We start from the raw sequence: 27,744 nt of genomic DNA on the forward strand, positions 1-27,744 counted from the left end.
TCTCCCCAGGTAGATACTTACAGATTGGGATCAAGTCACCTGTTAAACTTCTCTTTGACAAGATGAGATTGAGCTTCTTAAGTCTCTCACTGTAAGTCATGTCTTCAAGACCCTGAGTCATTTTTATAGCTCTTTTCTGAATCCTTTCCAGTTTTTCACTTCCTTTTTGAAATGTGGATACTAGAACTGTCAGAGTCTCACTAATCCTATAGACAGAGGCAACACCACCTCCTTACTCCTACTGAATATTCCCCGGTTTATATAGTCAAGAATTGTATTACCCCTCTTAGCCACAGCATCACACTGGGAGCACATGTTCAGCTGGTTATCCAACATAATCCAAAGTCCTCTCTATAACACCCTTTATCTTGAGAGATCCCCAAAGCACAGTCACCTCTGGCTGCCTTTTTGTATCAGCAACTCACAATATTTTTTTAGGAAGAGGGAAAATGGTGAAATACTTTATCAGTTAAAATGAAAGGAGGAAATTAGGGAAGGAGAAGTCTCTAAACATCTCTAGTTAGCAGCATAATATACACAGTATTGCAAAGTGCTGTGTCACAGTGTATTTTTATAATACAACAGCAGCCTGATTTCTCCACTGCCTTGCACCTTACCTAGTAATTCCCACCAGTGCAAAGCGAATGCACAGTGCTGCCGTACCAACATGGCTGAGTTTTACACTCACGTTGCACAGGTGGAAATGAAATCACAGACCCTGATACTCTGCTACTCTCCCAGGTGCTTTGTGCTGCTCCAGTGTAAGAGAGCAGAGACACGGGCTCCAGATTTCTTGTTAAATGCTAGAAAAAAGAGTCAAGTGAAGTCTGTTATGTCATAGGGTACTAAACCAAGATAAGCAGAATCATTTGTATAGCCAATATAGCTGATGTAGCATGTTTTTATTGATCCAGATAATTAGCTCAATGCTTTGAAGGAGGCATCATAATGGGGCATTGTTTAAACAAAAGAAGAAGTCCAATATCTTCATATTTTTCAGGAAAAGGGACTCATCTGGGATTCCTTCCCCCTATTCTTCCTCTTAGCCCTCCTCTCACTTCACACAGGTGTACACGGCTATACAAGGTACAGTGTAGAGGAGAATCACACTTGTTGGGTGGTAATGGCTCTCCCACCAACTGGTGAGGGCTGGATGTGATTCAGTTCAGAGTCCATATATTTTGCTTTGAGCATCAAAACCAGGGGGAGTAGGTGATACCTCCTTCCCTCTCTCCCAGGTACCGACGGTGCTGTTTCTGCTGCATTCCTGACACCAGCTGACCCAGGACCACCGCTCTAACCCTGAGTTTAGATCCCCTGCATAGCAGAATGTTTCTCTAACAGCAGGAAGATACCATATTAATCCCCTCTGCACTCACACACCCTGCCATCCTCTGTTCAGATAACTATTGATTGCCACTCTGACACCATCTCCCAGAACAAAAGGCCAGTGAGAGCTTCCCTGGAGCCACTGTAACACTTTGTGTTCATTAATGGGTGACCTTCCCTATTAATAGATGGGAGTCTGGTCCCTGGGGCGCTCTCACTTGTCACTACATGAGCTCCAGAGTCTGGGAGGAATCAGCAGAGAAGTACATTGGCTTGTAACATCCCTTTCAGCTACTGAAACTGACGTCACCTTCTGCTCAGGTAGTTTAATACATTCTGATCAAGTGGCTTTGTCCTACTGTGAAGGGTAATTCTGACAATCCTGCTTCAGAGACATACCTGAGACAGAGGGACTCCTCATTTAGAGGCAAAACAAACAGGAAAGTTTGTGTTGCATCATCTATTCTAAGCAGTTTAGCAAATAACAATGCCAAGCACCATTCATAAGCTGTGACCTAATCCCTTTGAACCAAGCATCAACTTACCCCCATGCTCCAGGCTCACCTCCAGAGGCCCAATGACCATGTCCCCCTCCTCTGCCAAGTACCACACACAGCCTACAGGCTAAACCCTAGGGACATCTTGCCCCTCTCTGCACAGAAAAGTGCCACATACACAGGTAGTGGACCAGCCCACAGGGCCTGTGGTGATGACTTACTTGATAGCCTACTCCAAAGCAAAACTTATTCCCACACTGCAAAGCAGATGGCCAGATCGCACATCCAGGCTTCAGCCTAACTTCTAGAGCCATTTTCTCAGAGTTATTTTGCAGTGGTGCAGTTAGAACAATTCCTACCTTTCCCATGAGTGCAGGCTCTGCCAACAGCAGCTGCAGCCTGCCTCTCTCCAATCAATCAGTCTAGACTTTTGTGGGAGAGGGGGTTATTTCTGCAGACACTCTACCTTCTTTTGATTCCCCTACTTCATACTGCCTCTTTCTAGGCTAGGGTGACCAGATGTCCTGATTTTATAGGGACAGTCCCAATTTTTGGGTCTTTTTTTATATAGGCTCCTATTACCCCCCATTCCCTGTCCCGATTTTTCACATCTGCTGTCTGGTCACCCTATTCTAGGCCCTGTGCTGTCACACCCTTCATCTGGAACCAAACAAGAACCCCTCCGCTCATGACAGAGCGGGCAGACTGGGACCAAACACCTCCATAGGCTGCACCTCAGAATTCTGACAGTAGCCAGCAGCACTCTGTAGTATTCTGAATACTGCATGGAGGCCCTCCCACTCAATGAAATACATATACCACAGTGAGAAATTACTCCATCCGGGAAAGAGTACAAGCAAGGCTCAAAGGTATCTTATGAGGCAGATGCTAGCAAACCTGGTCTCTGTGAAGGGGATGTTACACTGGAGATGAACTGGTTCGACTTATCTGTAGATCAGAAAGTTAGGAGAGCAGGCTGACTTGTTTCCCTCATAACAGATCAGCATGTTCTAGCAGGCTGATTGGTTCCTGCAGGCAGGTGCTGCTTAGCTGGTGAAACTGAGTGTTTGTAGTCAGCTCCCACACATCACTTTGCCCAGCACCTTCCCCATTACCATCTGCAGCTCCTTCTGTTCGGACTCCTACTGTGTGCCATCTACGGCGCCCCCGTGCGCTGAGAGAGCAAAGGATCGGGATCGGGATCCAAACTCCAAGGGCCTTATTCTCCATTGCCCTGCACCTTGTGCATTCATTTACACCAGTGCCAAGTGGGGGTAAAACACACCCAATCTGAATAGTAGTGCCTTGCATCCCCTTTGCATTGGTGTAAAGCACTACACCAGAGACAAGGTTGACATGGAATAAGGCCATGAGTCCTCTCTCATCCTCCATCATGCCTCCATACCCAGAAGGACTTCATAGGAGAGCCCAAAGTCCACAATCTGAATTCTTTTTACTTATTTTAGACATGGGTCCTATTAGAATCCAAACTTCCCTAAAGTATAAGGGGAGATAGAGCTAGGGTTCTGACAATCCTCAGCCTCAGCCAGCATGAAACAGCCCTGCCAAGGTAGCTGGGGATTCTCCTGCTGTAAAGCCAGGATAGCTGGCTTGATAGAGAGATGGGGAGCAGGCAGACGGTTGGCAAAAGTGTGGCCAAACCATGCTGCAGTCCCATAACTGGAATCTCCTTCCTTTGAAGTTTTTAAGGTCAGGCTTGACCAAGCCCTGGCTGGGATGATTTAGTTGGGGATTGGTCCTGCTTTGAGGAAGGGGTTGGACTAGATGACCTCCTGAGGTCCCTTCCAACCCTGATATTCTATGATTCTATGATAACAGACCCTAAAGAATTGTTTCTGCCAACATAAATTAAAGCTGCCCTCAGGTTGCTTTAAATTACACGAGGGGCCAAAGCAGTCCTCAGTGAGCCCTGGGTACTGGTGCAGCTGTGTGGCTGCAGCACTTCAGTGAAGACGCTACTAGGCTACTACTCTGCAGACTGCTTAACCCTGCCTACATGTCCTTCCCCCTGAAGGGTAGAGCAGCCTGCACTCCCATGGACAGGCAGGTAGCAGTTATCCCTCCACCCCATACTAAAACTGAAAAGAGTGGGCCTGATCCTTTTCTCACATATACCAATGAAAACTGGAGTCTGCCTCTGGAAGTTAGTGGAGAGTTAGTGATGTAAAACTGCTGGAAGTGAGAGGTGACGTGGGCTCCTTACTTCTGCTTTTAGAAGTGACATTTCAGTATGGTAGAAAGGGGGCTCTGGGTTTTGTGAAAATATACCATCCCTCCAAGGAAGTAAATACATGTAAATGCATTTCTAACTCTAAAGGGTTGCTGTGTATCAGCAACAGCTTCTTCCAAGCATGTCCAGTCATGTTGCTCTATTCAGGGTCTAGTCTGTTTTTTAAATTCCATGATCTGGAAATAAGAACTAATTCAGCTTCCCACAACTGTTTCATTTACAGAAAGCTAAAAACATTTTTGAATCGAACAATTACTTTCTGACATAAAAGTTACAAATCATTTAAAAAAATATAACCTGCTGACACCATGAGAAAGGACTATGTCAAAACAAAGAGCAGTATCTTCACAGGAGAGTTTACACTGGGTCATACTGGTCATGACCTATTTGACCTTTCCCCAATGTAAAAGGAGCCTCACTCCCAGTCATTTTGATTCTTGCTATCCAGTTGCAGATACCTTTTCTGCTGCCCTAATTCCTTTTTTGGTCACTTAACATATGTCTGACGAGAAGATTAGTGAGTTTTTAAAGGGAAATAAGCAAGAAGCTGCTTTTCCTCCTTTATCTCTCCTGCTTTGCACAGAATTTCACAGAGGATCTGCATGGATTTTTAGACAAGATGAGAGCATTCTTTGGTTTGAAGTTCTAAATTCTGTACAAAATCAGCAAGACAAAATAAAGCAAATCCAACGGGGATACTGTCTCTCTCTCTCTCTCTTACTAGCAGTATTTCCACATAAAAACAGAGAAAATATCCATCGTATCTCAGAGGAGCAGATCTTTGGGTGGCGGGAGTGGGGAAAATGGCACAAACTAAAATATATAAATCCCTCTGGCTAAAATTAAATTTCTTATCCAGTCAGTGTCACAGATGGCTGGAGAAGTTTAATACTGTGACATTCCAAGCAATTTTATTGCTGTGAAAAACAAGCCAAGAAAAATAGATTGTGTCTGAACCATTATTAAAATGAACTTAGTGGAATCTCTTCAGTAATAGAAGAATCCCTGATGGGCAGAGGTTTTACCTTTGTCAGAAATCTAAAATGACTGTGATAAAAAGGGTTTCAGAGTAGCAGCCGTGTTAGTCTGTATTCACAAAAAAAAAAAAAGGAGTACTTGTGGCACCTTAGAGACTAACCAATTTATTTGAGCATAAGGTTTCGTGAGCTTCATGCATCCGATGAAGTGAGCTGCAGCTCACGAAAGCTTATGCTCAAATAAATTGGTTAGTCTCTAAGATGCCACTAGTACTCCTTTTCTTTTTGTGATAAAAAAAAAAATCACTCATACTCCCATCACCATGGAAGGGGGGTTGTTCATGGAATACACTGTTTGGTTTTCTCCCAACAAACGTAGGTTGCTTAAAAAGCAGACAAATAATTTACAATAAAGAAAGTACCAGTAATACACTGTACCGCTGAATGCTAAAATACAGCCTGAAGAAAAGATTATACAAAAATGTATAATAAACTGCATAACATCCTTAGAGTTATCAACTTATGAACAAATATGTTCTGAGGTCAGTGGAATAGACAGGAAGATTAGAATCTGAACATACCCTGCGCTACACACATTCAGCTATTCAAGCCCCAAGTTAAAGGGACATTTACAGTTTGTAAAAACAAGCTTTTATAACACTGAAGATCAACAGAAAGAGTCAATTAATGTCAGTCAAGCTGATTGTGATAGAGTTAAACATTTCCACAACTTAACAACTGGAATGAAAATGGTTGTTTTTATACCCAAACACTACTGTACTGGGCACCTAAAAGCGAAACAGACAATAACAAAAAGTGACTGTGACTTCACGGATGTTCACTGTCCAAGCCAAGAGAAATGCAAAATGTTAACAAAGAGCAGAAAGAGCGACAAGTTCACTGGATTTTTAAGGCACTAAAATGCTGTTAGTAACTTAAGAAAGAAATCTGTTTTTTAAGTTGTGTCCCTTTAAAGTATCTGGGAAAAGACACTCAGTCATTCTGAGACAGCATTAGGAAGTATCAGGAAGAGATGTGCTGCAGCCTGACACTTCCCTGCTGATACTGCAACTCCTCCATGTAATAAAAACAGTTGTGAAATGAAAGAAGAACCCAGAGGCTCACACACTGTTGGGATCCCAGCTGGCCCCAAATGAACCAAAATCACAACACAGTCACTTTCTAACTTAAATGTGTGACACCCCCGCCTCCGCACACCCATACCCAAGTTCAACCCGGAGGCATTTCCCAACTAACAAGAGAGTTCCATTGTCTGGAGTCACTGTTTGAAAAGACCAAGTGCCTGAGGAATAGAGGAAAAAGTTTCCCTATCTCCCTCTACTTGGCTGAGTCCCACTGACCCAACAAGTCACCTCTGACGGAAACCCTTGTACAGGGAGGATGTTTAGCATTAATTAACTTTAGCCAGCTGAGTTTTTGCAGTGTCCGGTGTTATCATTAGATTACGGAATTAAGTTGTTAAAAATCATTCCAGTTCCGCCCCCTGACTCCCCCAGGAAAGATCTCATTTGTTACTTACCCAAGGCAGCTCATCTTTCCTTCTCGCTGCTGTATTTCATCATATCTGAGCAGAACTAAAATTGTGCACTTTACTATGTACACCAACCATATGGGCAAGGGGACTGAGTGCAGTGAGGAATTGGCACAGCACATGCATTATCCCTGCTATCCACAATGAAACGGATGAAAATGTCAGCAAATTAAAATCTGCAGGAGCTTAATTCTGGATAAATGGGCTGAAATCCATTGGAAAAAAAAAATCAACCCTAGCACGGAGGGAGGGGGAGTGTTTCTCCAGAAGGGGGACTTGATTGTGTGCTAAATCTCTGGCTTCTTGAGGTATGCCAAAAACACACCTGGCAGGAAATATGTTAAATCATTAAGGGGGGAGACAGGGAGGCATATGGAAGAATCATTAAAGGAGGAGACCCAACAGCAATAGCAGCATCCCCAAATTAAATCCAGCTAGTGCAAAAAGGAAAAATCCAATCAGGCTACAGCTAGGGTTAGCAGCTAAACTGGGGATTTATAAGCTGCATTACTCTGCACACAATACATGCCAGCATGAAAAAATCTGCATCATATTCAGAGGTGTGCTTTAACCAGAGAAAGAATGCACTTGTGATGCTGTGATCCAGGGAAGGGGACAGTGCACAGTAAGCTGTGGGCTGAGAGATGACAAGTAAATGCACATCCTGCATGGGGGGCACAGACAGAGCTTCACTGTCCAAAGGGCAGACCACAGAGGGGTTTGCTGGGGGACCCAATTATAAGACTCCTAATCTCACCATTTCTCTATGAAAAAAATCACTGAACTTGTGCTGAAATCTACAATTAAAATAATTCACCAGAGAATTAACATGCAGAAGGACTGTATATATTTTATTGTGAAACCATTGGATTCCAGCGATAAAAACAAGAATACTCTCATGCACACGTCTCCATTCTGCTTTATCTTCTACTCCTGGATGCACAGTGAGTCCCTGGACGCCCCAAGACTTCAGATACAAAGTACCACACTGGTTTAGAAATGGGCCAGAAGTCAGTGTCCATCTGTACCTCCTATATCTAGGAATTTTTGTGGCCCATATTACTACAGTATCTGGGTCTAGGAGTCACTTGGGCAGGAAGCGGACTTGCAGAGGACTTTACTGGCTTTTGATGTCATATGGTGCTAATGATTTCCTGTCTTGCACACCTTATAAGAGAGAATTCAGCACTCACATTGAGTGGCTGAATATACAGCCACCAAAAGAAGTCAAAGGCTCAGGCTCCTCTTCTTATGTAGAAATTCAGCATTTGTAAACCCATGGCATGCTGACCATGAATGACTGAGTCACTACATAAAATGTAAAGGAAATTAAACAGAGATGCTGGGGAAAGGTTTCAATGCGGGTGAAAAATTACCAGAAGACTGAGTTCCTTGGTTTAATCTCCAGCACAGGTACAGAACAGCAACAAGCCTCCCCAACTCTACTGCACCCTGATCTGACAGGCCACCTCCCAAAAGGAACTGAGGCTCCAGGGCCCATTTAGTGCTTGGTCTTTCTTCTGAGACTACCAGCAAGGAAGCCAATTAATCCCATTTGTGGTGACAGGCTTTTTATTATGTGGACATCTTTCTACTGGATAGAAACCATCAATTCATTTCAGCCACTAAACAACATCAGTTGGTAAGAGAGACAAGGTAGGGGAGGTAATATCTTTTATTGAACCAGCTTCTGTTGGTGTGCATGACAAGCTTTGGAGCCACACCGAGCTCTTCTTCAGCCAGGTACTCCCAGCCTCATAGCAAAATGCAAGATGGAACAGATTTTTTAGCATGAGTAGTTAGCACATATTGTAAGCGACCATTAGTTGGGAACAAATTTCAGCAACCTGAGCTGAATTCAAATTGACAGCAAACAGGTAACAGGTTCCATCTCATTTCATCTATTCTGAGTCATCCAGTCCCCTTACAAAGGGCATTTGCTGACTTTGCTCAATTTAGCTCAGTTTATGAGGGTCACATTCAATTCATTGGCTGCAAACACCATGTAGTGAGTCTCTGAATAAGCTCTGCACAGGTGAGCTGCTGTCATTGTGGAAACCCTTAGCTTCATCTGAACCTCATAAAAAAAATTTAAGTCACACTGTTCTCAGTACTGCACCAAACTCCTTACGTAGCTTATACTCAGGCAAAACCACCATTCACTTAAGTGGGAATGTGACAGGGACTTGACTGGCAGGGAAGGGATTAACCTGTCTGCTTAGGAACAGCCTCAGTTGCTAGCAATAACTGCAGACAGTCAAGGAGAGGTCACATGACTGAACAGGGTCAGCTGATAATTGGGCAAGCTCTGAGCTTAGCAGGAGAGATCTGTAGGGAGTAGAAGGGTTCTTTTATAATAAATCCAGGAAATACTACGATGCTCTCTGCAGTGGGTAGGGAGTCAGCCTAGGAAACAGCCAGAAAGGGCTGATGGGAGACCAGGGAAGCCTGGGGGAAAGAATCTCCAGAGAGACTCAGGGTCTGGAGTGAGAGAAGCAGAACCCTCTATTCAGAGGGAACTGGGGAGCTGAGATGTGAAGGAAGGGATCCAGTGGACTTGTGAAGCTCTGATATGAGGGTGATTAGGGAATCCAGATGAAGGAGGGCTACAAGGACGTGGGGAACTTTGAGCTGAGGCTGAAGAGTTGAAAAGACTTGGTGATGTTGAACTTCTTGTTTATACAGGGGCAGGAGTATGGAATGACTCTACAACTTAGCAGGAGTCTCCATCACTTAGATGCACTAGAACTGGCTTGTGTGAGAGGAGGGAGACTGAAGTGTCTGGAGCTGGGAGATAAGGTGATGGTGTCACAGGGAGTCTTGCTGCTGTAAGAATCAAGCAAAAGCAGTGTGAACACCTCAGAATATGGCTCCCTTAGAACCCTGGTGTTTCAGGTGAATGCTGAGGACCGTGTCTTCAAAGGGTCATTGTCCATGAACTTTCAAACAAGACAGTATGTTTAATCACAAAAGGCATAGCTGCAGAAAAATTGATGCTTAAAAAAAGCCTCAGCCTTCCTCCATGTGTGTGTGCATGCCTGTGGGTGGGTTTTGTTTTTGAAGAGGTAAAGAACTTTGGGAAGGCTTGCTTTCTCTTAAAAAAAAGATTAGCTGGGAAATTTCTAGTTAAAAAATGGAAATGTGTAAATACATAGTTAAGGTCACTCAAACATCTCTAACTCTGCCCCTGCATCCCTGCCCACAGAACTGAAAACAAGGGGTTAAATGTGCTCTCAGGTCAACATACATCTTCAGCACACCAGTGACTCCAAACACTGAGAAATTATCTGACTGGCTGACCTCACTCAGGTTGATAGACTGTATACTGCTGTATCATTCATACTGAAGTGTGTCTTTAGATCACTACAGCCAATGACTTCTGTCTTCTTTAAGACCAGGCATTTGCATCTTAAGTCACTTGATTTGGGACAATGCCCCTAGTGTATGAAGGATCCCAAAGAGTAAATGTGTTGGCATGCTGGGAGACAATATAGACTCTCAGGGCTGGAATTCAAAGCCTGGGTAGATGTTTTTGAAACTCCCCCAGGCGCCTACTTACATCTTAGATGCCTAAATAGCTTTGAAAATCTGGTCCATAGTGCCCAACGCTGCAAGATGCTGAATGCACTCAAGTCCCACTAAAGCCAAAGGGAGCGCAGGGTGCTCGGCACCTGGTAACAACAGGCCCAAAGCTACTGAACCCCCCACCAGGACACATTGTTTCAGTCCACATAGCACTGAGTCATTCCTCTCAGGAAACTGGAGCATTCCTCAGGGGTTTTTACACCAAGTGCTCTGCACAGACAGCTGTGAGCTTGACTGGATTAGAAGAGTTCCCCAGAGCCAAACATCCTCCTTGGGGGCCCAGCTGGCTCTCCAGCCAAGAGGTGATCTTGACAGCTGCAGACTGCAGGGAAGTGTTAGGACTAAATGCTCAATCAAATATTAAACCAAGGCCACGCTTACTGCACAGCTCCTCGACCACAAAAAAATCGTAACCATTAATTATACTTAGTTCTCTTAGTCTCCAGGTCTGGAGGCTTTGAATTAAAGGGAACTTATCTGCTTGCTTTGTAAAGCATAGGATCATAGAATATCAGGGTTGGAAGGGACCCCAGAAGGTCATCTAGTCCAACCCCCTGCTCGAAGCAGGACCAATTCCCAGTTAAATCATCCCAGCCAGGGCTTTGTCAAGCCTGACCTTAAAAACCTCTGAGGAAGGAGATTCTACCACCTCGCTAGGTAACGCATTCCAGTGTTTCACCACCCTCTTAGTGAAAAAGTTTTTCCTAATATCCAATCTAAACCTCCCCCACTGCAGCTTGAGACCATTACTCCTCGTTCTGTCATCTGCTACCATTGAGAACAGTCTAGAGCCATCCTCTTTGGAACCCCCTTTCAGGTAGTTGAAAGCAGCTATCAAATCCCCCCTCATTCTTCTCTTCTGCAGACTAAACAATCCCAGCTCCCTCAGCCTCTCCTCATAAGTCATGTGTTCTAGACCCCTAATCATTTTTGTTGCCCTTCGCTGGACTCTCTCCAATTTATCCACATCCTTCTTGTAGTGTGGGGCCCAAAACTGGACACAGTACTCCAGATGAGGCCTCACCAATGTCGAATAGATGGGAACGATCACGTCCCTCAATCTGCTCACTATGCCCCTACTTATACATCCCAAAATGCCATTGGCCTTCCTGGCAACAAGGGCACGCTGTTGACTCATATCCAGCTTCTCATCCACTGTCACCCCTAGGTCCTTTTCCGCAGAACTGCTGCCTAGCCATTCGGTCCCTAGTCTGTAGCGGTGCATTGGTTTCTTCCGTCCTAAGTGCAGGACCCTGCACTTATCCTTATTGAACCTCATCAGATTTCTTTTGGCCCAATCCTCCAATTTGTCTAGGTCCTTCTGTATCCTATCCCTGCCCTCCAGCGTATCTACCACTCCTCCCAGTTTAGTGTCCTCTGCAAACTTGCTGAGAGTGCAATCCACACCATCCTCCAGATCATTTATGAAGATATTGAACAAAACCGGCCCCAGGACCAACCCCTGGAGCACTCCACACCGGCTGCCAACTAGACATGGAGCCATTGATCACTACCTGTTGAGCCCGACAATCTAGCCAGCTTTCTACCCACCTTATAGTGCATTCATCCAGCCCATACTTCCTTAACTTGCTGACAAGAATACTGTGGGAGACCGTGTCAAAAGCTTTGCTAAAGTCAAGAAACAATACATCCACTGCTTTCCCTTCATCCACAGAACCAGTAATCTCATCATAAAAGGCGATTAGATTAGTCAGGCATGACCTTCCCTTGGTGAATCCATGCTGGCTGTTCCTGATCACTTTCCTCTCATGCAAGTGCTTCAGGATTGATTCTTTGAGGACCTGCTCCATGATTTTTCCAGGGACTGAGGTGAGGCTGACTGGCCTGTAGTTCCCAGGATCCTCCTTCTTCCCTTTTTTAAAGATTGGCACTACATTAGCCTTTTTCCAGTCATCCGGGACTTCCCCCGTTCGCCACGAGTTTTCAAAGATAATGGCCAATGGCTCTGCAATCACAGCCGCCAATTCCTTCAGCACTCTCGGATGCAACTCATCCGGCCCCATGGACTTGTGCACGTCCAGCTTTTCTAAATAGTCCCTAACCACCTCTATCTCCACAGTGGGCTGGCCATCTCTTCCCCATTTTGTGGTGCCCAGCGCAGCAGTCTGGGAGCCGACCTTGTTAGTGAAGACAGAGGCAAAAAAAGCATTGAGTACATTAGCTTTTTCCACATCCTCTGTCACTAGGTTGCCTCCCTCATTCAGTAAGGGGCCCACACTTGCCTTGGCTTTCTTCTTGTTGCCAACATACCTGAAGAAACCCTTCTTGTTACTCTTGACATCTCTTGCTACTGCAGCTCCAGGTGCTATTTGGCCCTCCTGATATCATTCCTACATGCCCGAGCAATATTTTTATACTCTTCCCTGGTCATATGTCCAACCTTCCACTTCTTGTAAGCTTCTTTTTTATGTTTAAGATCCGCTAGGATTTCACCATTAAGCCAAGCTGGTCGCCTGCCATATTTACTATTCTTTCGACTCATCGGGATGGTTTGTTCCTGTAACCTCAACAGGGATTCCTTGAAATACAGCCAGCTCTCCTGGACTCCTTTCCCCTTCATGTTCGTCCCCCAGGGGATCCTGGCCATCCGTTCCCTGAGGGAGTCGAAGTCTGCTTTCCTGAAGTCCAGGGTCCCGTATCCTGCTGCTTACCTTTCTTCCTTGCGTCAGGATCCTGAACTCAACCAACTCATGATCACTGCCTCCCAGATTCCCATCCACTTTTGCTTCCCCCACTAATTCTACCTGGTTTGTGAGCAGCAGGTCAAGAAAAGCGCCCCCCCTAGAAGCAGCTCCTTCTATTCCCAGATCTCACTTCTGTCTCTGTATTGTCCCCAACTCCTTTACTCTAGGGTCACAATCCACAGGTGGCCAAGAGAGTTACAGTTCACAGACTTGAGAACTGCTGTTCCTGGTGCTCTGGTGGATGGTTTGCTGGTGCATCATCAGGTCTCTGGTTTGCTGCTGCTGCCCAGCTTCTCTGGGGGTTGGCACCAACAAGGTGGAAAAACTAAATCTCACCTCCTCCCCCCTGAACTCTGATCCTCTGGAAAGAGGCACTGAGCACCCTCTGCTCCACTGGGGTGGAGAGTGCACAGCACCTTGATGACTAACACAACACAAAAGGGTGGGCAGAATTCCAGACAGCATCAACACAAAGGGAGATGGAACAAGAGGGAGGAGCAAATCAAAGTACATTGGGGTATGAAAGCAAGAGGAATCCTCAGGCAGGGGTGAGAGTCAAGCAAATGTACGTTACCCACCAGCCCTCAGCACAAACCATTACAGCCCCCTCCCATCCCAGACAGTCACTCCAGGACCTCCATGCTACTCAGCCTTCAGGCTGCATGTGCCCTCATGGCATGTCCTCAGGCTGATTTCAGAGGGGGAAGGAGAGAGGCTGGGTATTTGTATTGGGTTTTTTTAAACAGCTAGGAAACTAAATTAAAGCAGGAGACAGCTCCTTTCACCATTTCCTTCTGCTTGGCTTGAAATCCTTGGAGACTTCACAAGTCTGCTGTGCTGAGTAGATTTCCATACGTTAGTCTAGCAAGACTGAGAGGGGATTCCATATGCTAGTCTAAGGACCCTGCTGCCCCGATACAATAGCTCAGAGTTAAAGAACATATGATTCAATTAGTAGCATCCAGAAACCCTTATCCAATTTGCACTGATTGCCATTCACCGGAATGTGCGGAATACAGTACAGACCCATGTGAATTACAGCCTGTGTGCACTCTGCCCAGGTATGCTGTAGGTCCACACACATTTCTAATATATTAATAGCAATATTTTTCCTCAGAAAACCTCCAGATGCTTAACAAATATGCCTTTCAAAGCCTCCCAGCCCTCCTGAAATGTAGATATTATATTACCCCAAACTTACAGAAGAATAAATTGAAGCACAAAGCAGTTAAGTGACATGTGCAGGAGCAGAGTCTGAAAAAGAACTCAGGAGTAATGACTCCCTGACACCTGCTCTATCCATTAGACCTTATTCCACCTCTGCTGCAAAGGAAACGTACCCTGACCTGTGCTATCTGTCTCTTACGCTCTACAGCAAATTCAGGGTCTCAGCCCTTATCTTCAAGGCATTCAATGGTCTGGGTCAAAAATACCTAAAAGATCATCTAAAGTTCCAGGATAAGGACCCTGGCTGACAGGTCTGCTCATCTGGCCCAGTGGAACCTAGGGATGTAAGATATTAACCGGTTAACATTAGTCTTACTGGTTAACCCGCCTTAACCGTTAACCCCTGGGCCGGCTGACCCCAGCAACCTTCGGCCGGCCGGATGGCCAGCCCGGCAACCCCAGCAGCCCTGGGCCGACTGGCCAGCCAGCCAACCGACCCCAGCCCCAGCCACACCACTCAGCTGGTCAAATCCGACCCCAGTCCGAGCTTCGGACTGGACAGAGCAGCCCCAGCCCCTCTCCCTTTAATCAGTTAACTGTTTAAACAATCAGAGGGGTAGCTGTGTTAGTCTGGATCTGGATCGGCATGCATCCAACTAAGTGGGTATTCACCCAAGAAAGCTTATGCTCCAATACGTCTGTTAGTCTATAAGGTGCGACAGGATTCTTTGCCATGTTTAAACAATATAATTTTAATTGGTTAAACAGTTAACTTTTTAAACAATATTTTACATCCCTAAAGGAACCATCAACTGCAAGGGTAAAGCTCTCTTGTGCAGCAGACTGAATTTTTCAGAGACTGGTCCAAGACTTTGAAATGAACTCCCCCAGAAACTAAAAACTACCTCAAACTTCACTATCTTTGATTCCAAGTCCCAGGTGCACTTGTTCCACCTGCCTGTGCTAATAGCACACAGCCAAAAACAAAAAAGCCATATGCATTTTTCCCCTTAAGAAGAGGAAAGAGAAAGGAAGGGAGCACACGTGACAAATGCTAGTCATGTCACTTAATGCATTTATTGGTGGTGTGCAGATACCATGATGATGGATCTGGTACAACAACCTGGATCCAAGGACTTGACTTAAACCCATCCCTAGTGGAAAAGGTAGAAGGATACCTGATGGAATAAATCCATCTCAAGCTGTGTAGGAATAACCAAAAACTATATACAACATCCAGTAAGTCTGCAGCAAATCAGGGCATCTCATCATCTTTCATTCTGGATAGCTCATGGAAAAGCTCTGCTCAATCAGCAGCAACAGTCAAAAAAGCAAACTAAATGTTAGGCTAGTGAAACAATGAGATGGAGACTAATGCTGAAAATCTTCTAATACTTTTATCTGACTGAATGATCTCTACCTGGAATACTCTATTTAGTTCATGTCACCCTGCCTCAAAAAAGAAAACACAGAACTAGAGGGGGCTCAGAGATGCTCAATGAGAAGTTGGAGAAACTTCCTCATGAAGAGAAAGTGAATGGTCTGAGACTGTGTAACATTTTAAGAGAGGAGACAAATAAGAAGGAACACATTAGAGGCATACTAACTAACTGTTATAGAGAAGATAAAGGGGTTGCTTCTATTTACCGTTTTCTCATAAGGTGACATTTAATGAAACCAAAACTGAGCAAAGGAAATGCTTTTTACAGAACATGTAATTGACCTGTGGGACTCACTGCCACAAGATATCAGTGAAGCCAAGCACATAATAGAATTAGACATTTATATTCCCCATTTATTAGGGAAATAAACTCTCATGCTTGAGGGCATGAGCCAACCACAAAGTTCTGGGGGTTAGGAGGGAACATACCCAGGGCAGGTTATTCCATAATTGCCCAGTAAGGGCTCCCTGGCCCCTTTCTCTGAAGCAGCTCATACTGGTCACTATCTACCTGGCCTAGATGGACCACAGGTCTGATCTGGAATGGCAACTCCTATGTCACTATTACTATACTTACGTACATCTGTAGAGCTGGAGAAAGCACAAGAGATCATGCTAAGAGAATTCTGGGGCTCAGTTCCCCCCTATGTCTGAGCTGGGCCAGGGGAAGGGGCATTAAGGAATTTGAACCAGCTCCATAATTCTGCACTGACAAGGCTAAGAGCTCCCCACACCAGAGTGTAAGGGGGCTGGTGCAGGTTTCCACCAACAGGGGGTTCCTCCCCATCAGAGGAATTCAGAGCAATGTTCTGGCCCCTTCATACCACCCTAGTGATGCAAAAGCATCACTGCACAATGCAAAATCCAATCCCTGGTGTTAGACATATACAGCAAACTGAAAAACTGAAAAAAATCCAGCATAGGCAGCTCATATTGTACACAAGGCAAGACATACAGCCTGGCTCATGCTTCCAGCAATGCAGCTGGCAAACAGGAACCTCGGTTTCTACAGCAATGTTTTCTCTCAAACTCATTTCATTAGATTAGATGGTAAATCTTTTCCCTGAGCTAAGTATTTCATTCACATGAAACCGAGATTAGCTGCCCAGGACACCGAGCCCTCCTACCCCAGCCCTAACCTTTCACACCAGGGCACAGGGAGTGATTAAGGGTTTTTTTAAAAATCAGTTATTTTCCAAATCACAGGAAACAAAATTTGAAGCTGCCTTGATGGCTTTGCCCTTTTGGGGAATCAGATGCTGGGGAGTGACAGCTCTGATTGTGCTTCAGAAATTCATGCATTACCATCAGGAGAGTAATAGATGATTACTACTTTGACTTCAGACTCTGACACAACATGATGTGCATTAGGGAATAAAATGAACAGTAAGGAAAACAAGCAACAGGCAATGCTCCATGGGCTTAGAGGTCCAGAAGGAATAAGCATCTGAAAGTTCAGGTGCTCATTTGAATCCCCTGTATGGAAAAATCCTATATAATTTCGTAGGATTGAAGACAATACAGTTCCATAGTAATGGAATAGGGTCTATAGAAATGATGTGAATACCAAAGAGAATTTCTTAGAGAATAATGTCCTTTCTATAAGGTTTTTTGTTTTGTTTTGAAGTTCAGGATGGATTTGAGTTTGAGTGAAGGTCCAGCTGCGGTTTTTGTTCTATCCACACTGGTTCACCTGTCTCTGCCCCAGCTGTCTGTACATTCAGTCCCATACAAATATAAACAACTGAAATTGTATCTATGCTTCCATAAAAATCTAATCAGAACATTCATAATCTTGATAGTGATTTTTACATAACATAAGAACAGCCATACTGGGTCAGACCAATGTTCATCTAGCCCAGTATCCTGTCTTCTGACAGTGGCCAATGCCATGTGCCCCAGAGGGAATGAAAAGAACAGGGAATCATCAAGTGATCCATTCCCTGTTGCTCATTCCCAGCTTCTGGCAAACAGAGGCTAGGGACACCATCCCTTCCCATCCTGGCTAATATCCATTGATGGAGCTATCCTCCATGAATTTATCTAGTTCTTTTTTGAACCCTGTTATAGTTTTGGCCTTCACAACATGCTCTGGCAAGGAGTTCCACAGGTTGACTGTGCATTGTGTAAAGAAATACTTCCTTCTGTTTTAAACTTGCTGCCTATTAGTTTCATTTGGTGACCCCCTAGTTCTTGTGTTATGAGAAGGAGTAAATAACACTTCCTTATTTACTTTCTCCACAGCAGCCATGATTTTATAGACCTCAATCATATCCCACCTTAGTCATCTCTTTTCCAAGCTTAAAAGTCCCAGTCTTATTAATCTCTCCTCATACGGAAGTTGTTCCATACCCCTAATCATTTTTGTTGCCCTTTTTTGAACCTTTTCCAATTCCATCCCTAGGTCTCAAGCCCCTCACAAAGGAGGTAAAAATCATGGTCTTCATTTCCCAAATGACTTAGCTAAGAGACAAAAAGGTGAAATGAGTCCAATTTGCCCAGGTTTCAGAGTAACAGCCATGTTAGTCTGTACTCACAAAAAGAAAAGGAGTACTTATGGCACCTTAGAGACTAACCAATTTATTTGAGCATAAGCTTTCGTGAGCTACAGCTTACGCTCAAATAAATTGGTTAGTCTCTAAGGTGCCACAAGTACTCCTTTTCAATCTGCCCAAAGTCACACAGCAGCAGAGCTAAGAATAGAAGCCAGCACTCCCAGCTTCATGTCCAACTCACTGGAGTTAGTCCACTGAATGCATCCGATGAAGTGAGCTGTAGCTCACGAAAGCTTATGCTCAAATAAATTGGTTAGTCTCTAAGGTGCCACAAGTCCTCCTTTTCTTTTTGCAAATACAGACTAACACGGCTGCTACTCTGAAACCGGTCACTGGAATCTGTTTACTCCCTTCACTGAGGAGCATTACACGAACCTAGAAAGAAATGAACATAGCTGGAAGTTTCCCCACCATCTGCCTCCAGAGAGAAGATAATTTTCTGCCTGTAAATTCCTTAAGTGTGCCAGCTCAGCCTTGTATGTACATCTTCCTGTGTGAGAGAGTGGGCTGACCAATAACAATATTAAGATCTTCTATAGTGTCTTCCAGCCAAGGATCTCACAGTTTTACATCAAGTATTGAACGAACCATAAGGTGGGTTAGTGTGTTTCACAGATCGGGAAACAAGACACAGAGGTGAAACAACCCGTCCCAAGGTCACACAAAGGTTAATAGCAGAGCCAGGAGCAGACCCCTAATCTCCTGCAAACCTAGACTGTGCATTAGCCCCCAGATCACCCAGGATCACAGTGGCTAAGCACCCAGAGAGATTCCCCAAGGAACAAGAGTTAATTGGAAAAGCAGAGTTAATTTAGCTAAAGGTGACAAAATCCATTATCTAGAATAATTACATGGGACATATGTTTGGTTGGTCTTCACGCAGCAAGGGAGGCACTGCCTGAGAACTGACATCAGCTACATCTGGCCCACCCCTTCTCAGCACAGATGCCCATTCTCGCCAAGGTCTGCTTGACCTACTGGCAATCAGAGTGGAAGTGAAGCCCCCTGGCGCCTCTCAGCAGCATTCCCACTCTGATTGCCACTAGGTCAGAGAGAATCAGAAGTTCCACACACACCAGGAGCTCCAGATGGTTGAAAGGTGGCAAGCATGGATGGGTACCAGGAGGCTGAGCCAATCTCTCAGTCATGTTTCAAAGGTGGCCATCACCTGATTAATGATTCACTTTTTCTTTCTCCTAAAGGAAGCTACATGCAGTAAATGCACATGGTAAGGGGACAATACTTTCATTTGAAACATGGTGTGATGCTGCATGAAGAAGGCAGGCAAGATGGGCTGCGAGTTCCCATCACTCTCTTTGAGTTGCAGTTCCCTTTGCAAAAGTTTCTAAGACCCTGTGCATGAAGGACAGTTGTTATGGTAACCATAATATCTTACAATTCAACTGATTAAACAGGAATTGGAAAGCCGGGCCCAGAGTGGAGCCAGATGGAGGTCTGATTCCCTAATGAACATCATCTACGACAGACCATAATCCCCATCATGTGTCCTGCATGCAGACAGCATCCCACTGCAAAATAGACCTGGCACTGCCTGGCCATAAAAAGAACGTGCAGCACCTGCTATACAGACTGTGGGGCCAACCCGGATCTCACTTACAGCAGGGTATTTCCACTGAAATCAATGTGTAACTGAGCTCAAAGTCAAGGCTTCTGTGCATGGCGTATGCACACCCATGCCATCATCAGCATTAAACAATCATAGTCTATTGAGGACCATGGAACCAGCCAGAGTGACCACTGTTGATGGGGTTACACCAGGCATCACATAGTGAAGTTCCCAGATCTGGCTCAATTCTGCAAATCCACAAATCTCTTGGATAGCCCCTGGGCAGACCCAGGTAAGGTCAGGGTGTGCACCCCTTTGCATGTCGATGGAGAGTTTAAGAGCACCGTGTGCTGGGGTGCTTTGTCCATCCTATCAACCTGGCCAAAGAGCATGAAACTCCCTTTTTTGAATATAATGAGTGACTGAAGGAAAGCAAGATCTCTGTGACATTATGCCCGTACGCGGTGCCCAATGCTCATTTACGACTCAGGCCCTTTTACACCGCTCTGGCAGTGACTGTAAATGTCATTTATGCCTATTTTAAGGCTATGTTACACTGGCAGACTGGTGTAAAGTGGCTTTTTTGTAAATGAGAATCAGGTCCTCACTCTTTACACTTAAAGAGACAGGCACAAAAGTTCTTTCTGCATAGGAAAATCTAACATCTATGTTCCAAGTGCTGTTCGCAGACACACTGATCTCCCCACAGCTTAGCCACTCTTACTGATGTTTTTCGGGCTCCTTTTGGAGTGGTGGTACAGGCCACTCTTTCTGCCAATCGGTGAGAAAAGGAGCTTCAAGGGCAGTAATTTTCCTGTACTACCTTTATGTAGGGATTCAAGCTGTGCTGTAAGTGCCAAGCCCAGAAAAACCAATTGCTGTGATCTAGTGTATCTACTGGCAGGTGGGGAGAGATTCAGGTACAGCACATATACATGGACGTGCAGCCCCCTTGAGGTGCAATACACACCCACCTCCTTTGCACACACACAAATATACACCTGTCCCTTGGCATACACACACACACACACACAACCTTCACATTCCCAAGACACTTCAAACTCTACCCCATACACACACAAAGGCATGCAAGGAAGCAGAAAGCAGAGCAAATAGCATTGCCAAAGATAGTCTCATCCAGAGGCTCAGAGACGGAGCAATATTTAAAGCCAAGCAAACCTTTTTCTTGACTGGAGGTAGTGACACAGCCTGTAAATAGCTCAGAGCCAAGTGATCTGCCAGCCTTTCAATGCGCCCTCATTAGCTGTTTCAGCTGTGCTTGGTGTAAAAGCTGAGAGGAAATGTCCCATGGGAAACAGGAAATAATGAATTTGCCACTAATTCAACACTGTGTGATATTAAAAGAAAATTACCAAGCACAGAGCCTGCTTGTATCCTTCTGATTTCCCACCTCCCTGTCCACTTCCCCCACCACTAGGAGTTCACACTCAGGGTAAGGGGAAGGGAAGCCTTATTGTCTGGAAACGTCACTGGAGCTGGAGATTTGAGCTGCTTTTTTCCTTCTCATAATAACAATATTTTTCCATCAAGTTTTGAAAGACAAATTATCCTGACAAGACCTTGTAGAGCCTGTGGCCCCCTGTTTTCTCATGACAGGCAGCTAGTGTTGGGAAGGCACACGGCAGGTCAGTGCTGTAATTGCAGGCTTCACTCAGCTCCACAGAAAGCTGACACTAGGGCTGACGGATGGACTAAGGCTTGCAGTGTGTTGACTGGGAAATGGAAAGCCAGCCACTTTCAGAAGTCTAAAGTCAGGCAAAAGATCCCCGACTTTGGGAATTTTACCACTGTCTTCAAAGGGAGCAGGATCAGTCCCTGTTTGTTCATGGGAGACAATGGGTATGTGCCACAGATTAATTAAAATAGTGCTGTTCGTTCTGGGGATCAGAACAGACTGGAAGGAATTCAGAGAAGAGAACCATAGTGATAAAGGACTGGAGAGGCTGATTTATGAGGAGAAATGAACAGCGCTAACCATGCAAGGCCGGGTTCCCAACTGCCATTCAGACAGGGCAGCATTTTACACCTGCTTTGCACAGGTGTAAATGACAACAAAAAGTGGAAGGCAGGGGAGAATGAAGCCAGTAGGTCTCGGCCATAATGGCATGAGGAGAGTCTACAGTCCTCATTCTCCTCTCATTTACCATCCCAAGGGATGTGGAAACACTTGGGGCATCTAGACAACTGGACAAAGCACAGAAGTAGACTGTAGAGAGCAATCCTGAATGGGACGTGACCCTTCTTCCATTTCTAATGTTCTATTTATTCTAGAATTATATAGTCACTTCGCAGTTGCTCTACAACCAAGGCTACTGAGGGAGTTTTCTCCTCTTTACATAAAAGATTGTCATAAATTTGGTGCTTTGGAAAGTGGCTCACTTGAATCAACACAACTACTAATCTATGTTTCCCAGACACTTGGCGTCCATGCATGTTTGCAAGTGTGACCCAAAGAAATGGCAACATCCCATCCCGGGGCACAGGAGGCAGCTGCAGCTCAGACACAGTACTCTGCAGTGGCAGCAGACAGGTATAAGGTAAAAATCTGCCAGCCAATCTGGCAGAGTTGAAGCCTTGCCTGCTCCCCCTCATTCTGATTCACCCTCCGGCCCCCGGCCTCCCCACGCAGAAGTCTGCCTCTCCTGCTCGTCAATCCATCACCCCCCTGACTGAACCCTAATTTATCTCCAGTTTTCTAATTGTGGATTTTGGTTTATTTTCCATCATCTTCCTTGGTTAATTTCCAGACATTCTGTAGCTAATTTAGTTTCTGTTTCAAATGATGTCCAAAAAAAAGGGATCCAGTTAAAATGCTGTTAGTAGATGGAATGACTCACCAAGGAAGGCAACAAACCAGAATATTTTTGTGAACTTGACAATGGGAGATTTCATCCCTCAACCAACGCTAGCCACAGTGAACGTCACCTCTGCAAGCAGGGTTATGCATGACACGTGCTAGGGCACATATCTCTAACCAGCTGACTCCTCTACCTAGTGAATGCACTTGCCATGTAAACATGTCCTGCAAAATACTGTAGCTGGGACTCGAACTGAGAGCCTGTGGATCTGTAAGCAGTGATTGTTGCAAGTGGGTCAAATGATAGTGTCCTGATGGCTAATCTGTGGCCTTATGAACTTCACACTGGAAAGAATTCAGGCCCTTCTGCTCTAATTTACAAGCCCCCTCACTTGAGCTCCAGGACACTGTCAGTTACCTGTAGTCATAGCTCCGTGGGGCTCCAGCAAAGGATGACATAGTCATACATGCTGGAGTAGGTCTAATGTTCTACCAAGTAGTAGGGACACAAACGCTCGTCATAAGGTGCTAGATTTTCTACTGAACTCACCACCGACCAGGTCCCATGGAGAACAATGTGTAAATGTCAGGTTTTGACAATCTGTCCTTGTACTGTGTTGAGTTAGTCTCAGCTGCAAGTTAGCGTCTCCTGGCAAAGCTGATCTGGTCTCAGTCAGGAGTCTGCTTCCCTTGGTAGGAGCCAAAACAATATAGTCTCAGCTGAAAGTCACTGTGCAAGTCTTACACTTCCCAAATCAAGAAAGTGAAAGATTCTTGGTGCTGCTGATTGCAATGAAGGATTGGAACTGTCTCTATAATTAGAGCCCAGTGCCCTTCATCCGTATTTGCCTCCACCACCTAGACACCCCATGTATTAATTACCTGCATGACAACATGATAGTTACTGATCACTTTGTACCTGATATTGTCAATGAGAAGTTGATGGGATTCTTTAGTGAGAATCATGGAAAGGGTGTAAGCCAAGTATTCCACCTTCCTCTCTGCTGCATACTGTTTCAAGATGGTGAAAACTTTCTCTTTTACCTCTGGCTGATCTCCGAGAATTTCGTCAACCTGTGTGGGCGTGGGAGCAAGATAGGCATTAATAGAGGTAGAAACTGACATGAAACTCAATGGAAATAAAACCATCAGAAACATGTACATATTTGTAATACCTGGACCAACACAAAAGAGAGGAAACAATTTACTTAAAAAACAAACAAACCCACCCTTTATCATCAAATGATCGTGTTAGATGCTAGTGACACAAACTCAGGACTCCCAAGGACTTCACTGCTGTCCTTCATCACATGCAACGGTCAGTGAGAACTTTACAGCAACAGCAGGATTAGAAATTCTCCTACTTCAAAAGCACAGAACCCCACACATGAGCCCAAAAATAACCTTCATTTGCAGTGTAGGGCATGACACAGTTGAATAGTTCCGATTCTATCCTAACCCTTTAATTACCACTTGATTACACAGAATGACATTTTCTTGCTATTAATTTTTTGAAATGCTGCAGAAAAATAGGAAATTAACCTTAGAGAAACTCTTGCGTTGGTGCAGAAAGTGGGAAGGGGCCACGTTATCTCATGGTTCCCAACCACTGGGATGTGTACCACTGCTAGTACCTCAGGCTTTTGTGACTGAGATTCTAAGCTCCCTTTCTCTGCCTTAATGAAAAGCCTTGATGCTAGTCTTCAATCACTCAGTTACACATACTCTTACCATAGCGGACCCTGGCAAGGGGTCATGACCCTGAAAGATCCCATCTCTGACATATAAATGAATGGGAGGCATAAATAGGTACTGGCAGGTACAGCTGTGCTCAAGGTCTTAGTCTAGTTACTCTGTTACTCCAGTTACCCTAAAAGATTGGAACCTGCTGTGTAAGCCGGCTTTGGTCTGCTCACCCTGGAATTTATGACTTTGGAGAGTCTGCATTCTAGGCAAGTGTTCTCCAGATACAATAAATGCCAAGCAAGCAGAAAACTGTCTGAGATCCCACCCCTGCCCCTGCTCCTCTTTTGCTTGCTTTTCCGTTGGTGAAGCATTTTGTGGGCCAAGCAGTGACCCCCAAATGATGCAGGCATCTGACTTACTTGGGCAGGGCACTGCTAGGAAAGCCCTTCATCAGCTCCTGCCACCCCGTTACACTTACAAATACAGGTTGGAACTAGTAGCCAAAGAACTCATTCACTCTTTGCTCCTGAGTAACAAAGGGACCACACCTTTCCTTAGATTGGGTTCTCTCCACTCCAGAAAAATATCTAAAATGAGCAGAAAATAAAACCCATCTGAGAAGTGCCACATGCTGGCTGGTGACAGAGACCTTTACATAAGAAAAGGAAAAGGAGCTGTTGCCTCCTGGTCCTTGTTCCACTTTGAAGTTCTCCAAAGTCACTTCTCACCAGTGATTCTAACCTACATCGCAAACCACAAGGTACCTGCCAATTTGAAAAAGCCATCACGTGACCACTACTGAAATTCCCAGTAAGCAGCAGACATTTCAAGGTTATTAAATCTGGAGCAGTAAAAACAGCAGTTACACAGCATGCAGACTCACATGCGCCTTACTCTCAAGTGCCAGTGCAGTGTTTACAATGAACCTGGTATTTTCAGTGGGCCAGATCCTGAGGTCCTCCTGTTAAAGTTTTTTCTGAGTCAGGACTTCAGGATTTAGCCCAAAAGAAATTATAAAACCTGGTCATATAATGAAAATTCTGGGCCAGAATCCTGGGTGCCCTCTGGCTGCCGCAGCCATAAACCCAGCGATCTAATGAGTTAAAGATTCACCTGCTTACAAGAATCCTTGGGGTGGAGCACAGCTACCAAAGCATCTCCTATACCACACCCTCCAGCTACTTTCCCCTCTCCTCTCCTCCCCTCCCCACGCAGGGACATGACTCGGGAAAAGAGATTGGCAGGGCATCTCTACGTCCCGGCAATTCTTAGCTCTCGAGTGGTCCTTTGGGCCATGGTCAACTGGGTGTAAAGTAGCACCGTTGACTTGAGAGTCATAGGAGGGAACTCCCTGTGTTTATGCACAGAGCAAACACAGGATGGGCAGTGGCAGGACAAGTTTCCCTTCCTTTGCCTTACTGAGGCACATAAATATGACCTGAAGGGTGGCTACAACTAGGGATAAGAGATGTTCAGTCTCCATGATCCATTCAGTCCTTGACCTCTCTCTGCCAACAAGGGGGCCTAATGGTGCAAACAGTATCATCTACCACTGGGAAGGGGACTGGGACTAGCCATCTCATTCATTACTCAGAAGCCACCGATCATTGGGCTCAGTTTACATTGTAAATTCTTCATGACAGGGACTGATTTCAGAGTAACAGCCGTGTTAGTCTGTATTCGCAAAAAGAAAAGGAGGACTTGTGGCACCTTAGAGACTAACCAATTTATTTGAGCATAAGCTTTCATGAGCTACAGCTCACGTCATCGGATGCATACTGTGGAAAGTTTAGAAGATCTTATTATATACACACAAAGCATGAAAAAAATACCTCCTCCCACCCCACTCTCCTGCTGGTAATAGCTTATCTAAAGTGATCACTCTCCTTACAATGTGTATGATAACCTGGATTTGTGCTGGAAATGGCCCAACTTGATTATCATACACATTGTAAGGAGAGTGATCACTTTAGATAAGCTATTACCAGCAGGAGAGTGGGGTAGGAGGAGGTATTTTTTTCATGCTTTGTGTGTATATAATAAGATCTTCTAAACTTTCCACAGTATGCATCCGATGAAGTGAGCTGTAGCTTATGCTCAAAAGCTTATGCTCAAATAAATTGGTTAGTCTCTAAGGTGCCACAAGTACTCCTTTTCTTTTTATGACAGGGACTGTCTTTTTCATTGCTATGATTGTCTGTATGGTGCCTGGCACACACCTGGGTGCTCAGTGAATAACAACAGGAGAGGGTGACCTGTAACTGAAAGCCTAAGTATTATTATTATGTCCTGACAAAGCCCCGCCCTACCCCACCTCACCATTCAGAAAAAGAACAAGCAGCAAGGAGGCCAGAACCCCATCTCTGGGTCCATTCTTCCCATCAACTTCTGTAGCTCCCCTTGGAGTGGGCCAGACCGGAACATTAAGTCCAATAACACAGAGATCCTGGATCAGTGACTCAGACACTGGAAATGTTTGGATGCAGATTTCGAGCCCCCAGGTCAGGGATAGGTCAGTGAGGGTTTGGGTTCATGCCCGCAGCATAGCCAGCCATGACAATAATACAAATACTGCCCCTTGAGTCACCCAGCCCTCTCCATGAGTGCTGTTAGCCCAGGAAATCAAATCAGATAATGATCTAGCACTCAGTGCAGGAAAAGCCTTCTGCACCTTGGGCTCACAGAGCACCGAGCCCAGAACCCAGTGCTCCACAAGCACCCTTAAACCGTTTAGCACGTGACCAGAGCCTGGACCCCAGTGATGTTGTGAAACAGAGGTGAGCTACTAGTTCATTCTGGGTAACGACATGCAGATGAGCTTCCCAAGCATCCCCCCTGGCTTTTTGGCTTATTCTACCCAATTCTACCACCAGCAGCTCTAACTGAAGCAGCATTTACCGATAAAGGATGGAGGGAAGCACTCTATTGGGTTTTATTATTTTCTGCAGCTTGTTGAAAATTAGGCTACTTAAAACATCTGAGCCATTACACTCCTGTTCCTGAAACCAGCAACCCACAAAGCTCTACAAACTCATTTCCACTCAAACACTCTGGGGAACAAGAGGCTAGATGAGCTGGTACAGAAACAAAGTGTGTGGAGGGGTTACTGCTTGCAAGCAGTGCAGATTGATTAAAGTTACATAGAGATGCAGCAACCACACCTACATGGCTAAATCCAGCTCCACTTCCATGAATGGTCCCATTGACCTTAGAGGCACACATTGCATGGGGAAGAGCCTTTCCAAAATCATTAATGTGCTTGCTTCCTAAATTTTAATGACAATCATCCAAGAAATATTTACTGTGGTTTAATCCAATTGCACTTGACAGTGTAAAACAGACCAACACCTTCATTCATTTGTTAATCCTCAGTAATCAGGAGGTATCTGTCTAACATGCAGTGGGACTGCCTTTGGAATCATAAATTAAAAGCCCTTAATTTAAAGCCTGACTGAAGAGCGAGATTCTGCTGATACTGACACATCTCTTTACTAATATCTTGGTGTTTATCAGCTTGGGATCAACAAACACAACCCGGTTATTTCAGAACAGTATTTTAAAAGGATACTTTGAAATGGAAAGTAGGAAGATTAAAGAAACAACCATGATCAAAT

The 27,744-nt window shown here is 44.9% G+C and overlaps 1 protein-coding gene across 9 annotated transcripts in view; it reads right to left on the reverse strand.

The window, feature by feature from the left end:
• Positions 1-27,744, reverse strand: part of GRID2IP (Grid2 interacting protein) — a 109,057-nt gene that overhangs the window by 56,846 nt on the left and 24,467 nt on the right. For 8 of the 9 annotated variants that reach the window (XM_048867698.2, XM_048867695.2, XM_048867696.2 and 5 more), the window contains exon 3: positions 23,364-23,518. In XM_048867698.2, coding sequence (XP_048723655.1) covers positions 23,364-23,518 — 155 coding nt within the window. Of the gene's footprint in view, positions 1-6,594; positions 7,050-23,363; positions 23,519-27,744 lie in introns of those variants that run through there. The other variant, XM_048867701.2, reaches the window with a different exon arrangement.

This window comes from Caretta caretta, chromosome 10 (genome assembly GCF_965140235.1).
Source record: "Caretta caretta isolate rCarCar2 chromosome 10, rCarCar1.hap1, whole genome shotgun sequence".
Taxonomy (NCBI): domain Eukaryota; kingdom Metazoa; phylum Chordata; order Testudines; family Cheloniidae; genus Caretta; species Caretta caretta.